The sequence below is a fragment of the Cupressus sempervirens genome, chromosome 3 (genome assembly GCF_028749045.1).
Source record: "Cupressus sempervirens isolate cs-2001-9-10 chromosome 3, ASM2874904v1, whole genome shotgun sequence".
Taxonomy (NCBI): domain Eukaryota; kingdom Viridiplantae; phylum Streptophyta; class Pinopsida; order Cupressales; family Cupressaceae; genus Cupressus; species Cupressus sempervirens.
This window is the reverse complement of record NC_143120.1, coordinates 197895339-197909915: the sequence shown is the minus strand read 5'-3', so window position 1 is coordinate 197909915 and position 14577 is coordinate 197895339. Positions and strand designations below refer to the sequence as shown.

General features: G+C 35.7%; 1 protein-coding gene across 1 annotated transcript in view; it reads right to left on the bottom strand.

Annotated features, from left to right (window-relative positions):
• The window catches only part of LOC149565501 (alpha-1,6-mannosyl-glycoprotein 2-beta-N-acetylglucosaminyltransferase), a 195395-nt gene that overhangs the window by 63277 nt on the left and 117541 nt on the right, over nt 1-14577 (bottom strand). The window contains exon 12 of the mRNA XM_089819033.1: nt 6470-6563. Within this exon, the coding sequence (XP_089675159.1) occupies nt 6470-6563 (94 nt within the window). The remainder of the gene's footprint in view (nt 1-6469; nt 6564-14577) is intronic.

Genomic DNA, 14577 nt, shown 5'->3' with positions numbered 1-14577 from the left:
AACGGGGGGTTTTAGGCCGGGTACGCGTCCCCGGGGAACATAGATGTGACCTAAGATCGTTGATTGAAGTTCATGTTTTTCAAGGCTTACATGAGAATTTGAGCTCTTTCATTTTCATCTATTAATGTTTTGGTTGTTATTTCCATGAATGATCTCATCTATTCAACAATTGGCTGAACCATTGTATTGTTGGATTTTGAGTTAGGTTTGGTTACTAGTTTCTTCCTTTCCCTTTTCAAAGCCCTTTGAGCCCTTTGGCTAGTTTGCATTAGAAATTTTCTACAAGATGGCAACAAAGAAGCTCTGATACCACTTATAATGTCCCCAGTTGGAGATTGTCAATTCTCAATGATTATCATTCATTATTATGCATCTAAATTGAATTTATTCTGAGAAACAATGAATAACTAATAATTTATTTAACAATTACCACATTTAAGCTCAGTTCCTTCTTCTATTAAACATACCAACCTTAAGGGGGATGGGAATTTCAATGTGACCAGGAGCTTCACACTAATCTACAAGGAGACTTTCTCAATGCACTAGGACTGCATATTCATACCCATTGCAGGATTTTCTCTCAAGGCATCGGAAATACATATCCTTTCCCATCTTGGAATTCGCCTATCTTGTGAGGATTTACTCCACCTCTCTCAAATGGATACAAAACTATCCTCTTAAAGGGGCTATAGTAAGTGATGACGAAATAGGCTACAAATATTCTAATTCCTTTGATATTACAAATATATATTTGTATGATCCATATAAATCTAATCATTATTACTATGTGCATATCTTGAAATAACCCGCATTCAAGTATCATCATCTCAAAAGACCCATTCAATGGATGTAAAAGACCAGATCTAATTAAGTCTTACCCCCATCATATATACAATTACAAAATGGGGGTAAAGACACAATCCTGCTATAAACTATTGTTGTTAAATATACATATTTCATGTCTTCAAATAACACACATCAGATATCAACATATAGAGTGTCTACTAAAAATCAAGAGCTTGTAATACAAAGAGTCAGCTGTGCTAACCATCATTGCACCTATTTGCATCTTCATTAGTAACAGAATTTCCATGAGAAGGACAGATAGAGGTATCCCATCTAGGCACACCATGTTTCTCTACATACCCAAAAGGTTCATCAAAATTATCAATATTCGATCTTCCTTGATCATCGCCAATACTAAAATCCTTCATAATTTGGTTGAGATTGTCAAGTTCACCAAATTCCAACATAGATTTATACTGGTTTGGATACTGGGCAGCTTTAACATCATCTTTAAAAATTAACTTAGATCCTTCTCGAACTAGCATCATGAATTTGCTTTTAGAAAAATAGAGAGTAAAAGAAACCTAAGACAATATAGAAAAGTGAATGAGTTTAAGATTAAGCTCAGTAAGCCTTTGGACCTCCTTTTGAAAAACCTCTCCATTTCTTTCTCTCCAAAGAAACCATAAAATCTCACTAGATAATATAGACCTAAGTTGCCGGTTCGCGGTTCGGTTCCGGGTTCGGGTTCGAGAACCGGTTCGCTGGTTCGACAAAATTTTGAAAAGGGGTTTGGGTTCGTTTGGGTTCGTTAGTGCAAAAACATGTAAAAAAATTTTTTTTTTTTTAAATATATATATATATATATATATACATCTTTATGAAGCATGAGTTAGAATTAGAATGTAGCATAGTAGCATAAACACATTTGAACAACAAAAAACTTTACAACAGCATAAACAATATAGTAGCAAACCACAGCGATCATTGGAACCCCTAGCGACTAGATCTCTTCCCTTTCATTTAAAAAATTCATAACTGTATCTGATTAGTTTATGCAGATCAACAGTAAGTTTTAATAAAAATTTCTTCTTTTCATAAATTTATTTACCAAACTCTTATTATGATTAACATAATCGATTGAACGTGGTTAAAAACTAATTAGATCTAGCTTGCAGAAGGTAAATCCCTTTGACCAGCTGAATATTCTTCAATCTCTTTGGGCACAATCTCCCAAGCACTGATCAACAACAGTAAACTGGAAAAAGACCATTCATGAAGGTCTCTGGATAACACAGTCTGACGTCCCAGATTCAATATTGTTTAATACAATTTTTAATATACCTAGAGGAGAAATAATCAGCCAAACAGTGATAGACAATGTGGTAAGTAGCTGCCCCACCTGACCATATTCATGTGACCTAACTTTCTTCTGCAGGGCAACATTTCCCAATAAAACGTTGTTTATTGTTTAGTGTTTGAAAAATTCATATTGCTACTCAAATAGGCCCTGAAATTCCTCGAAATTGGTCATGGTGGTCGCCACATGTTGAGCATCTTCTCTTGTGGGTGTCTCAAATTTAGTAGCATTTTGATTCAAATAGAAAGTGTTTTACAGCTAGGGATTACTCAACACTAAAAAACTCTGGCATTGTAATGCCTACCAACCCGGACCCAAGATGTATCAACATAAATTAAATTAAAACATGCTATAATGTGGAAAATTTATATGTGGTTCTCCTGGGTTCGAACCCTGGTCCGAAATTTTATATGTGGTTCTCTTGGGTTCGAACCCTGGTTCGAACCAAATCGAACCAGGCCTCCAAAAACGAACCCAGGTCGAACCGGACCAGAACCACGAACCGGTTCGAACCGGTACGTGGTCCGGAGGGGGGGGGGAGGTACCCGTGCAACTTAGATATAGACCAAAGTCTATTGAGTTTCAAATCAAAATAATTGACATAGACAACTAGGATTTCACTCAAAGAAATACCAAGACAACAATTCCAAGTAGTTGGGGATCCTAGGAAAATAGACCAAACTCCCTAGGAAAAGCAACATTCAAAAAAAAGATGTTCAAATATTTCATCAACAGAGCAAAAACCACACTTAATAGATTCAAGGCCCACAGAATTTAACACAGACCCAACAGTCATTTCTTTAAGCAAGAGTAACCATCTAAAACATAACTTTCTAAGTTTAGGAAAGAAAGCACCTCACATGAGACCATGCCTTCTATAATAAAGCAAAAATATTAGAACCAAAAAAATTCATTTACACTCACCCATGATAATGTCACAGAAGGGAATATTCTTCCACTACTTCCCCTTTTTTTAAAAAGATCTTTCAATATCATTCTTGATAAGAACCATTTTGCAAGGGCAATACCATGGGATTTGATATCCCTCAATACTACACCACACATTCTTTTTGGCCTACATTACCAGTTTCATCTAACATAATGTCTTATCTTGTTACTGGAACCATCAGACCACAAGAAACCCCTCAAAAAAACTTAATCTTATCTATTTTAATTTCATTATTATACAAATGCTATCTTGAGAGTTAGTTATTAAATAGTTTCATATTTATGATCATTGAATTCCCTTAGTCTATCTATTTATATATACTGCTCATCATATATTTATTCAGACATATGTATGTGTAACTACATGCACATACCTTGCTTGGTCGTTGCTATGTGGAGACTAGCTATGCAGCAATGATTATACTCAACTATGTTGACTTATGTCTCTCCTTTGTGTTGTCATTGTCTTCAGATGTTTATTTATCCTTACTGATTGGATGCAAGAAATCCCTTGTTGTCTCCTATCTTATTTACAGTGTGGATTCCATTTCTACTTCCCCATTCAAACATGGTGATTTGTTCACTGCCACTGTACTAAATCCAACTCTGAATAAATACTACAGACGTAGACTGATATTCATCGATGCTCTTCTTCAAAGAAATTGATTCCCATCTGATAATTTGAAAAACCAAACGATTAGTTGCATCCCACAGTGGCAAGTCATACTTTTTCATAACAAGTCAGTTATATTATATACGAATGCTAATAGAATATCGCACCAAATAAGTATCCTTTATAATATTTTGTTCTTAATCAACTTACTCTCTTAAATCAATACTATGTTAGTTTATTATATTTGTATTAGTTTGAATGTTATGTTAGTTGTTTTATTTGTATATTTGTTAACAAATATATTTATTATCACTTATTAACAATTAATCCTGATTATTTTACTAGTAGTAGTAACATTAATCATTCAATTATACTTATAATTATCTAGATTTAAATAATTAACATATATTTATAATTAGAATTATTTATCATTTAGATTATTTTTTACTATTAACATATGGTTCTAGGTTGTATATTATTATTTACTATTAAAAGCCATTTAACAAGAGGTATATTACGGTACTTTCAGCCACCACTATTCCTTATACCAATACCTCTCGTTACTTCACCTACTTAGGTACTCAAGTACCACCAACTATAAAAGGGGCCATTGGTCTCCTGAACTAGTCAGTTTCTATTTTCTCAAGTTTGAAACAAATAATTCCCCTATATAATTTACCTCTTTAAGCCCATTTAGATGCCAACAAGAAAGAAATTCCTTACATTGTAAGAGCTCCAGAACACTCTCCAAGGACAAGCCCGCAAATTCATCCAAAGGTAAATTCTTTCTTTAGTTGTTTCCAAAGGTACAATCTTTTTTTAGTAATTGTTTCATTCTCGTAATCTACTTGCATTTGTTTCAATGATGTTGCATTCCAATTGATCTAATCAAATATAGTTCCCCGCCATTAATCCTTTTCGAATAATACTGTGGGTTGTGGCATTGTCCATTTTATTCAGCTCTACAAACATTCTCATAAATTGTATAAAAAAATCGATAAATTGTTTGATTATTGCCATTTAACTCTACAAAAATTCTCATAAATCATTTTAAAAGATCAAAAAAATTGTTTATCATTCGCTTTCATAATATTTTCAGATGTAGCCATATTCACTACAACCAACTCACCATTAACATTTATAAAACAATAATTTAAAAAATGCCGATACAAAGGACACTAGGAGTGGGACTTCTTTCATTATTCTTCCTCTAACCTCCTTAAATTGAAAAAAATTTAATCCTTGTATCTCCTCTAGAATTTGAGAGGAACATCCAATTAATGTCAATTTTGAAACCCTAGAAAAATGCTTTGTACATAGTTTGTGGGCAAAACTTTTCCTCTCAACTTCTTCTCCAAGTTCTCTTTTCCTTTGAGAGTTCTTTCTTTTTGCAAATAATGCCACGAATCATATGACCCTTCAATTTGGTGCATGCAAATGTAACCTTCTTTTCCTCAGTCATTGGCTTCCACTCAAAGAAATTATATATATTATACCAATCTATCAACTCTTCTAGTTTGAAACTACCTGCATAATCAAAAACACCAATTTTAGTTCCATCATTTTCATTTCTCCTTTCCAATCCTTTTGAGAATCCTTCTTCCAAGGTCAGACTCTAACTATTCTTCTTCTTCATAATATCCATGTTGATATAGGCCTCTCGATCTTATTTCTTCATCAAAATATATCTACCCTTATTCTGTGATTGCTATCATGTCTGCAAGCTCTGCTACTTGTCAGTGGATTTTTGCATATCTCTATGCATCTGGGCAGGACATCCTCTCTTCCTCTCCTAGCCATCTTCCTGCTCTGATACCAAATGATGCAGTCAAATTCACTACAACAATTCACCATTAACATTTAGAAAAATAAAATTAAAATAACACCAATAAGAAGAACTCAAGAAATGGGATTAATGACTTTCATTATTCTTCCTCCAACTTCCTTAGAGTTGAAACAAGACAACTCCTTATATCTCATCTAGAATTCCCTAAAAATCTCCCTTAATAGAAACTTTCTATTTTCTATCTATCAAACTTCTAAAATTACATATAACTTAGAACATCTCAGGAAATTACTAATAACTCAAAAACAAATTCTAATCTCCTATAATTAAAAGTTAAAACTAAAGAAATCACTAAAATCTCAAAAAAAAACTATTAAAAATCTCAAAAAGCCATAGAATCTCAATACTTGCTAATTTATTTTGAGAACATGTACAGAAATTATTAAAATCTCAATAACTTAAAAAAATCTTGAATTTGATTTCAAATCTATTTTGATACCTGCAAGTACGTGGTAGCACAGTCACTACATTCAGCATTGATTTCTACAATGGTGTGATAATGTAGGTTTTTGTTCACAGAACAATCAAATGGGTAGGATGGGCAACTCATTGAGCATTACTTTTAACATCAACAAACAGTCCAAATCCCCCAAATATCACTTTACTGCAGATGGCTACAGACACCACTGGATTGATGAATTGAGTGATTCGGATTTTAGCCACAATAATGACCCTACTAAAAGATACCCAAATTTTCTCTAATGGAGCAAGATAGTCATTTGTTAAAACTAGCATTCAATGCTAAGAATTTCGATTTTATATACTATATAAAAATTATTCCACACAATATATCAGATCACCTACTATATCATAAATTAAGTAAATAGGTATTTCGTTCTGTTAAGTGTTAGGCAACCAAAAATTTTACAATAACATAACTAAAAACATGCATATAAATTAACAAAAATTTAATGACCTTGTACAAAAGATTTGTGTGTGGGGTCGTAAAAAACTTGGAACTTTCACAAACGCCTCAAAAGTCCCTGGAGCAAGAGGAGTATCACTTGGTCCTGCACAAGTATCATAAATTAAAAGAAGAAATTATGCATTTATTTATAATTGTTTGCATTGAATCAACAAGTTGAATTTATTTCAGTAAAAATAAAACATGAAATTGTAATTGGATACATTGAATCTACAAATTAAAAGAAAATATATTTATCAAAGCATATACTGCTAGATCAATATATTCGTAGAAACTACAATGGTAGTCCCAGTGTAGTGCACTAACACTGGAGAACCTTCTGTCCAATAGGCCCAGGTTCAAATCTGGGCAGGCAATATAACATATAAAAATTATGCACAAACCTGGTGGAAGTCTAGGCAAGATCTACCAGTTTGGTTGGACCTCTACTGCTAATATAATTGCCCCAGCTCTTCATTCGCACTTGACTGGTGCATATTGCATACAGAATCTGGTTAACCATAGATAATAGGGTATTTCCAAGTTGAAGCCCTAACCGCTGAGCCTCTATAACCCCCCCACCCAGGGATATACTAGTAGTTGTCAGATTCAAATTGCGACCCAAAATGTGATCATATTTCACCATGCACCTTTCTAGGTAAGGTAGGAATGCTGATAGGGGCACCTTGAACCACCCACAAAATCTAAGGAACAATTTGCAAAGGAAAATAGCATGGGGCCAAGAACTGGGGTGGAATGTATCCCTACAAAGCAATTTTCAATTCCAAGAAAATATAAGGAAAAGTCACTTCACTAATTTCAACTCTCCTTCTTCAACTCTTGAAGGAGCTTACCTGTCTAACACATCTACACAAGCAATATACAGCTGAGCAAAAATCCAAAACATCTATAATAAGACACTACCAACATGCCATATGAATCTACGTATGAATAAAATTCTAGAACTCTTTTGAGGGATTTAGTTTTTACATGTGTTGCCATTTCTGATTTGTTAACTTCATCTCTGTTGTTGATGATTGACAAAAGATACATGTCCAAAGACTAATCAAGGTTAGAAACAAACAATTTGCAAAACCAGATTCATCCACACATTGGGAATTTTCTAAGAATATCATAAATCACCCCTGTATAACTACCATTGAAGCAATAGCCAAGAAAATCTACAACTCTCTTAAGTGAAAGATAAAATGAAAGAGAGCCGGAGCTGGAACATCATCCCAAATTATTTACAGGGAAAAAGATAAAAGCCATAGAACCACATGGTTATGATGAATTTGATAGAGGCAAAATCCAAAAAGTCCTATGGGTTTACCTGAATTTTGGCTCAACCCCTTCATTTGCTATGCTTTTCTATTTATTTGGCTTCAGTTGAGTTTCAACTTGCAACTTCTTCTGGAGCTTCCAATAGCTCCTTGTATCTTTTGTTGGATGTAACTTAGGTTCCAGTGACCTATGTTGATCATCTATTACCATTAATTTTTAAACTTTTTTCCAATCAGAGGATGCCAGCAAACATATCTAGGGGCACTCCCAGATGCAAGAACAGAGTAACAACTACATGACTAACACAGGATTAATTTATATTAATGCAAGATCATGCTGTAATATCCCCATCATAAAGTAAATAGAATATTTTTAAAAATTCTGTATGTGGAACTGATCGATTTAGTATATTTCAGGGCCCATTTTTATTTTAGTTTATTCGTAGGTGTCTGTTGTGTCATGTATCAACACTTAGTTTCTCCCTTGGGAACTTCCTCTGCTGGGGTACATATGTCCATTGTGTTGGATTGTCATAGGCATGTGCCTTGAATTATGTTATTATAGTGTGAATTCCAGTTGGAATTCTGCTTGGTTTCGAGTTTAATTAATCTCTCACTCTATTCTGCTTATTGGTTCTGGGTCTGGCAAATCTGCTACTTTGATGTACGTCTGAGAAGTCTATTTTAATCTTTGGCATAAGAACTAATTGTGGCATCATTCATACTTGGTACTATTCTCTGGGGTTCTGTGGGATCTAATTTGTTCAGCCTGTCACCCTACACAACATTCGCAACAAAAGCATTGAAGTCTGAAAGGTCTTGCAGTGACTGGACTCCTTGGATACCACTTGCCATCCACTCTGTAAAACATGATTTTCTCATTCCTCCACAATGATGACCTCAACCATACACCGTATGAATCCTAAGTTTCCTACAGACCTACCTCCTTTTCCACCATACAACACCCTCCATTCCCCCCTCCCACAGTACACACTCTACCTGACCGTATACACTCTACCTGACCGTATGACTACCCAAACCGTACATGTTCTACCCACAACATCTGTCATATGACCCACTCACTCATATTCGTACGTCATCCATTGGTGTGCACCCAACCTTGTCATACTCCTAGTCTTTCCATACCACAACATGCCATTCCAAATTGTTGGGGAAATTTTGAATGCCACGTTACTCGAGAATGTTATAGTGGTATCACCACCAATGATCCTGCCAGCCTCTAGACAGTGAATGAAAGTTTATACCTGCAAATGAAGGCAGTACCACTCGGTAGAATGAGAGATTTGCAAGATCCCACTGCCAAAGTCATGTCACTACTAAGAGAGCTCACCAAGAATCAAATTCAGATTAACGACACTCGACAGCTCATGGAGGAAGCGCTATGAAAATTGTGTGAAGGCAAAATATCCAAAGAACACAATGGACACACCAATGACTCTATAACAGGAACGGTAAATCCTCATCGCATGCATTCTCAACTCTCCATGCCAACCTTCCCTCCACAAATGGAGGCACCTCACAAAGGAAGGGAACCAACTTTTATAAAACTGCAAGAAGAATTATAGGAAGATTGGAAGAATGTAAATATGGAAGGGGAAATATCTTACAAAGATTATGCCGAATTAAGAATGAGGTACTTAGGTGGTGGCAACCGTGGTTATTTCAATGATGATCTCAAGAGGAAGTTAAGCAAGGTAAATCTGTCGCCTTTTGATGGACTCTCTGCACACGCATGGGAGATGAATGTTGATACCTACTTCCATCTCAATCTGATGCCCAAGAGGAAGTAATTAAATTCGCCGCACTCCACCTAGAAGGAGTGGCGCATGAATGGTGGCATTAGGATATGGTTACTCTTGGACATGACCAAGTAAATACTTATGCCAAGTTTACATAAAGGCATATAGATTGGTTTCATGGAAAAGTTCTAGAACTCAATTTTAAAGAATTGGCACAACTGAGGCAATCCGGATCAGTTCACAATTACACCACCCAGTTTCAGAGACTCTATACTAGTTTCTGACATCTCAGAGAGACAATGGATTGTGCTATTCATAGATGGCCTAACAGAACCACTTTCATAGATGGCCTAACAAAACCACCGAAGGAATGGGTAGAGTGCTTCAATCCCAACACCCTCTTCGAGGCAATCAAGAAGGCTCGAAGTATGGCATCATCATCAAGTTCATATCCTCGAAGTTATTTACACACCAAACCCCCATTGAAGACAAAAAAAACTCCATGCAAAGAAACCTTTCCTGGATGAAGTTACCAAATAGGAACTTAGGAGAAAGCTTTGTTTCAACTATAAGGAATCATCGAAACCTAGGCACAAATGCTTGGGAAAAGGTGAAATATAGTACATTGAGGTCGTGTCAGGCAATGAGGAAGAACAAGAGGATTTGACACTCGAAGGGGATAGCTGACAGGAGGTTTCCAATGAGGTCATCTTAAACCGTACAAAGAGGATTGTCACATTGGTGCAATGTGGAGGCACCATCGCTCTTGTCAATAGCCTAAGGTGCACGATTTTCAATGCACAGGGAACCCTCCAAGGAAAGAGGATCATAGTAATACTGGACAGCAAAGGTACACTTAATTTCATTAAAATCATCACTCGTAAAGCGAAGAGGTTTACCCACAAAGGCACAAGTGGGATTCCAAGTCAAGGTGGCAAGAGAAACACTCTTATCATGCACCCACCTAGTCCCAACAACTAGGCACTAGCATGGGAAACTACACCATGTCAGAGGATTTCTTTATTGTGGATTTGAATGACATGGAAGTCATTCTAGGCATCAAGTGGATGGAAACTCTGGATGAGTACACACAGAGCTTCAAGGGAATGGATTTCTCCTTCATTGTTGATGGAAAGAAGGTTGTCCTAAGAGGGGTGGAGAATGATGGGCCAAACGAGGTTTCACCATGATGGGTGGTGGCTATCTTCTGACATGAAAATGTTTCCTTGGCAGCACATTGCATCATTTCAACAAAACCTATAAGGGGCAACAGGTGTACTACCAAGATGATGAGCTTCAAGTCATTTTGGACAAACATGATAGGGGTTTTGTCGACATTCCACCTAGCATACCTTTGCACCAGGGTTTTGAGCATACTATCGAATCACCATATCGTATCATCATCCCAAGAAGTTTAAAGATAAGATTAAAAATACAATTCAGGAGCTGCTCGACAAGGCATGGATCCGACCTAATTCTAGCACCTTTGCATCATCAATGGTAATAGCAAAAAAGGATGGAACACTATGCATGTGAGTAGACTATTGTGCATAGAATCAAGAAGATGCCCTATTCCCAGGATGGATCAACTGCTACATGAGTTGCATGGTGCATTCTATGTTTCCAAAATAGACTTCTAATCTGGATATCATCAAATTCATATGAGAGAATAGGATGAGAAAAATACAGCTTTCCAATGTCACTATGGACATTATGAGTTTCTTTTTATAGCAAGAAATTAGATTGTATTGTGCAAGAATAACCACCACCGATAGTCAAAGTACAATCTGAGGACAAGCAAATAGTTTCAAAATTGATGTAGGATCTCCTTTACGAAGACATCCACAAAAATATCACAGGTTTTAGGAGGTGGCTCATATCTTTGGAAGTGTAATTATTGTCAAAGTAACCAAGGCAAATCATCCAATAGCTCATATTCCTAGGTCAAACTTCAATTGATGGGCCCATTGGCCAACCAATAGCAATATGCAAAGATAATTATGGGAAGGGGATGTCTAATGCACCAATAGCTTCATATGTAAAAGAGCAAGAAGCTACTAATAAATTGGTTAAAAGATCAAAACAAAGTTTTTCAACCTTCATCTAGAAAGGAAAAAATGCAGTTACCCACTAAACCAATTTTATTCTCCAATTGTCCATTCTTGCAAGTACCTATACAGGGAGAGGAAGAAGAAGTAGAAATTACAACCCACAAAAGAGGTCCATAGGACACCACATTAAAAATGGAGGCAAGAGAGCTTGCTAATCAAGCTATTGCATGTTGCCTCTATGTTAATGGTCTTTTCGACATATAATAGATACATATACACATTCAAAACCCCCAAAAAAACTTCATACATCTGTGCACCCAATTCTCACATCCACAACCATATCCGCACTCTAATCGGAAGTTATATATATTGTAGCATGTGTAGAAGTGTCAAACCAATACCTAAAATATTTAAAAGGCTGCTATAACCCTATATTCAAGCACTAACTTGTCTTGTCCGCTTGAAAAATGATAAGATCATATAAAATAGAGCTTTCTTGGATTAGATATTAAACAAGCAATAATTCACCTTAGTTTTATCTACCTCGTGTGGTAAGAGAATTTGAAAAACATCAAAAAGAAAAAATTGATTAAACTCGATTTCAGAGATTTCTAGCATCTTTAAATAATCTCTACATTTCATAAAGACAAGCTACCAAAAGAAAACTATACATCAAAAACTGAAAAAATACCAAAGGTATTGACCAAAAATAAAGGAAGTCCAATCATATACAAATCTACAACTTCCAGGCAAGAAAATTAATACTCAACCAATATTGTTAGAAATGCAAGATAAACCTAGAAGTTGATTCTAACTTCCTGGCCTCAGATGCGGAGGCAGAGGCGATCGAGTGTGAATGTCAAAGGGGAGGAGAGCAGAAGCCATCTAGATGCACCTCCCAGGTATCTGAAGGCATGTGGAAGTCATATATGGTATCCAAAGGCATTTAGAAGCCATATATGACTTCCACACACCTCTAGATGCCTGGGAGGCATTTCAGGGTGGCTTCCACGGGCATCTAGGTGCCTCCAATAGAATCCATGTGCCCAGATGCTTGAAAAGGCTTTTATTTTTATTTTTGCCGCTCAAAACATTCATTAGCACATGGGGAAAAGACTTTTTTGCTCCTAAACCACAAAACCACCCTAGAAGAGGATATCCAACCACTCTTCATCTCATTTTGTTTGCAACTAGACTCTTTTCTCATTTGGTCTCCTTGGGCATTCTGAAGGCAACGTGATTATTTTCGATGAGGACCATTCAAAGTGAAAGGGATAGCTTCTACAAACGAGTTTTAAGCTTCTAAGGTAAGCATTTGATCCCATTATTCAATTCTTTAATGATTTCTTTCAAGTTTGTGAAGAAATTTTTCTAATTTTTTTTAGAAGAAATAAAGAAACAAGTTTGGCTATCTAATTTAGGAGTTTTATATCGATGTTCATAGATTTTTTCTAATTTAAATTTATTCAAGTTTTTATATGGTTTATAATCTTATTGAATATTTGAATTTCAATTTGAATGTGTTGGTAAAGTTACAAGTATCATACTATCAAATGTTTTTTGTATATTTCTTTGCATATACATAATGTATATTTTAGTATATAAATGTATGTATGTATGTATATGCGTCCATATGCATCTGCATCCCCCAAAAAAGGATCACGCATCCACACACCCACTTCCCACATCCAAATCGATAACCAAGAAGACAAATGATGGCCAAAGACTTAATACAAGAGACAGAAACTATTAAAACTGTAAATACAGAGAATTAGTAAGATTAAAATTGCACTACAAAGTCTTGAAGAGAGTAACACAAAAGATCAAGAAGCTAAATGGCACTCGAAAAGCATATCAACAAGAAGCCGCAAGATCTATTCTTGCACCAAAAAGCTCTAATAATAAGTTAAAGTTTGCATTCACCCACTAAAAGTCAAACCTAAGACTTCTCATTTGCCATTGAAGTACACTACCAATCACCTACTGGCACTCTTGGCATCTAGTCCATCTTTGGTTCAAGCATGGTACATTTTCTAACAACCCCCCTCACATCACATTGCAAATATAAGGGAGCCTAACTTCATCTAGATTTGCTAACCTAGGCTCTAATACCATGTTAGAATGTGCAAACCAAATGATAGCCCAAAATCTAATTCAAGAAATAGAAAATATTAAAAACCATAAATATGGATGATTAATAAAATAAAAATAGCATTACAAGGTTGGTCTCCAAAAGAGCAGTGCAAATGCTCAATAAGCCAAAATGCATTAGGAAAGCATAATAGCATAAAGGCTACAAGATCAATCCTTGCACCAAAAAGTTCTCATACCATGCTAAAGTTTTCATGGATCAGCTAGGAGTCAAATCTAGGATCTCCCATTTGCTACTGGGGTACTCTATTGTCGAGCTATCAGCCTTCTTGGTACTCTAATTTCACATCAAGTGTACCTTATTTTCCCCCAATTGACAATTTTAGTGCTTGAGGAGGAACTTTCAGAGTGGCAAGGATATTTCCTAGCTTCCTCTAGCACAAAAGGGAAGCGATTGAGTTGGATAGTTAATACAGCATTTCACATATGAAAATATTAGGTATACCATATACTCAGACAGAATGTGAGGACGAATTAGAGTACCTGTATTTCCTATAAGAATGTGTTTAGGTAAATCTGCAAAGTAGCCAGCTTGATTGTCTTGAGTTACAACTTGTACTAGATTAATCCTATAGCTATGTGTTTCGTATGCCCCTTCTCATACACTATACCGTAAAATTTATCACATAACAAAACAATCTCAATCTCATAAGTTCATGATGTTGGCATAATGCTCTTTGAAAATGATATTCATCGGAATCCTAGGAACTGGTCCACAATTACTATAGGAGGCTAATGCATGGAAGCATACACAACATCTATGAGATGCCACATAATATCAAACCTCCTCCATTTTTAGCATTTACAACTTACAACTTGAAAGTCCACAAAATAAATCTCCATAGTTTGGAGCAAATTGATTCTCTAAAATCATA